The 2,535-nt window shown below is 34.0% G+C and overlaps 1 protein-coding gene across 1 annotated transcript; it reads right to left on the reverse strand.

Annotated features, from left to right (window-relative positions):
• Positions 1 to 940: 940 nt before the first annotated feature.
• Positions 941 to 1,432, reverse strand: LOC136229703 (antimicrobial ginkbilobin-2-like protein; the record flags this gene model as incomplete). The annotated part of the gene is made up of 1 exon (XM_066018609.1): positions 941 to 1,432. A coding segment is annotated over one exon (492 nt), but the record flags the coding sequence as incomplete, so codon positions are not given.
• Between the last annotated feature and the right edge of the window lie 1,103 nt (positions 1,433 to 2,535).

A 2,535-nucleotide genomic window follows, 5' to 3' on the forward strand; every position in this document is an offset into this window, starting at 1 on the left:
ATTTTTGGCACATGGATCAATTTTGAGTGTGCTAATTCAGTATCTCATTAAAATTTCTTGGAGCCATGGAGTCGAACCACCTCATATTTGTAATTGAATACAACCTCAATGAGTTAATTTTGTATTAATCATATAACAATCCCCAATTTATATCTCAATCAAAGTTTTAGACCAAATCTCCAATTTATCAAATACCTAACTAAAGTTTAATCAACTCATCAATATAGCACTCTAACACGTTAAATTTTGTGGAGACAGAAGGTCGGAATTACCCTGATCATGTGGTTCTTGTGGCCGGAGGAACCGTGCCTATATCCTCCCCTAGTAAGAGCATCTATAATGAGAGTTAATGAAAAGCTCATTAATCTCCAAAAGTAGTATGAATCATTGTGGAGAGTTAGTAAACTCTCCCCATGCTCATATCGCTTGGTATACCAAGCGGTATGAGCAACTCAAAAGCTGCCAAAAGCAGCTACCTTGGCAGCTTTTGAGTTTTATAATATATTTTTTTTATTAAATGGTTATAATATATTATTAAATTAATTAATAGATCTCATATTATTGAGTGGTTGTATTATTATTCATTGGGGGATATTTTAATAGTATGAGAGTTTATTAAATTGGTCCTATATTGATGATGTATTCTAACTATTGAGTGGTTAGTAGTATAATCCATTGAATATACTCTAAGTACTAACTGGGTTGTCTTCCAATTAAAATTCATTGTGTTGCGTTAGGACTCAAATTTCTAAACTAAATTACACAATTTTTTGTTTTCCATATAAGCTACGAGCAATACTTGAAAAATGGCAACATAAACTTTATTTAACAATCAATAACAATATAATTTTACATAGAAAAAGAACATCAATTTATAATGTGAAGATGCACATTGAACCAATATGAATCTGTAATAATTAACTAATCACATAAAAAAACACTAATAAGGTTTAAGAAATGTGTAAATCTCGTATCTAACAGTGCAACTTGCACCAACAACAACTCTACCTCCTTGTTTCCCATCACAACAGTTTGGAATTTCAGCTATGGCACCATTCAAACACTTATAACAATCATCCCTCACAAGATCTCTGCTGCACTGAGCTAACCCATAAATTCTGCTCGAACCTTCATTGTCCGAGTATTTGAGAAGGCAATTATCGTACCATATGGTTGCTGCTTTGTTATATGGGCATAGTTTTCGGATTTCAGATCTTGCTTCTGCTATACAGCTTGTGCAATTTGTGCCTGAAATGTCTCCTCTGCAGAGACTCAGACTGAAAGGTCGGTCTTGGATGTTTTGGCCTACAGAACCAAGAGCGAAGCTATTTGCCGGAGCTAGATTTTGGAAAGTGTATATGAGGTTGTTCAAGCTTTTCTGATAATCTCCATTAATGTTGGTGAATCTAAAATCTGAATCATTAGATGTGATTTACTTGAGTTCTATACAAGTGCTTGATGAAAGTACATAGTAAACTTTATGAATTATTAAGTTCTAGCTTTCCACTAAACAGCAGGCAACAATAAGCTTCATAGTCATTTGAAGGAACTAACATGTAAGGCATTTTCCCATTTTTCATCACTATTCTTATTGAGCTAACATCAGCATTCAAAATGGCATTCTCCATTTCCACATGATTCATTGAGTAAAGGTGGCTTGTGTTTGATGAATCACAAACTTGCAAACCTGAGGATATGCTTAACATTTTCGTAACAAACAGCAATGAAATACTAATTAACAGAATTACAAAATATCCTTTTGCTTTTCCATAGACCAATTTCATGATTTACATGTTCAAATTTGAATACGAGCACCACATCAAGGTTGCATAAGAATCTTGTCCTAGAGAAAAAAACATCAACAGATTAACAATTGATATACATAGTCTCAATTAAAAAAAACATGTTTGAAGCCCTGAATCCCTTTCTTCTAGCTTCAGTCTTGTTGTTGCATATCTGTTTACTAATGGTGCTAACCCAACTGCTACAACTAGAGAAAAGCTTTAGCAACTACCTTCTGAGCCCTCTTCAGAATTAGAGAGCATCCTTTTCAAAATTCCCTTCTGCACCGAACTAGGAATGACTAACTGCCAATGATCCCTTTTCCACAAACCTTTATCACTTTCACCTCTAGACATAAGAAAAAATAACATTGCAGTATCCAAAACCAACACTAATTAAGTGCTTAAAATCATTCACAAGAATAGTCTTGTTCAAGCCGTAATGATTTCTTCTCTGTTTGAAATATTTTCAATGGCAGAACCCCCGGATGAAAAGTGGTCTACAGGTTGATAACTGAACCAGTTAGAACTCACAGTGAGATGAGTAAACAACCTCTTATAACGTAAAGGGAAAGAAAAAAAGTAGAAACATACTCAATCTACACATTTTTCAAGTGATGAAATAGATTGGTATCTTATGAATCTATATAGTTAAAAAAAATTCGACATTATATACCTCCAACCACACCACTAAATTCATGGTTAGATTCAGATTCCAGAATACTAGCTGAATAACACCAAGCTTCCTCTTGGC

This window comes from Euphorbia lathyris, chromosome 5 (genome assembly GCF_963576675.1).
Source record: "Euphorbia lathyris chromosome 5, ddEupLath1.1, whole genome shotgun sequence".
In the NCBI taxonomy this organism is placed as follows: Eukaryota; Viridiplantae; Streptophyta; class Magnoliopsida; order Malpighiales; family Euphorbiaceae; genus Euphorbia; species Euphorbia lathyris.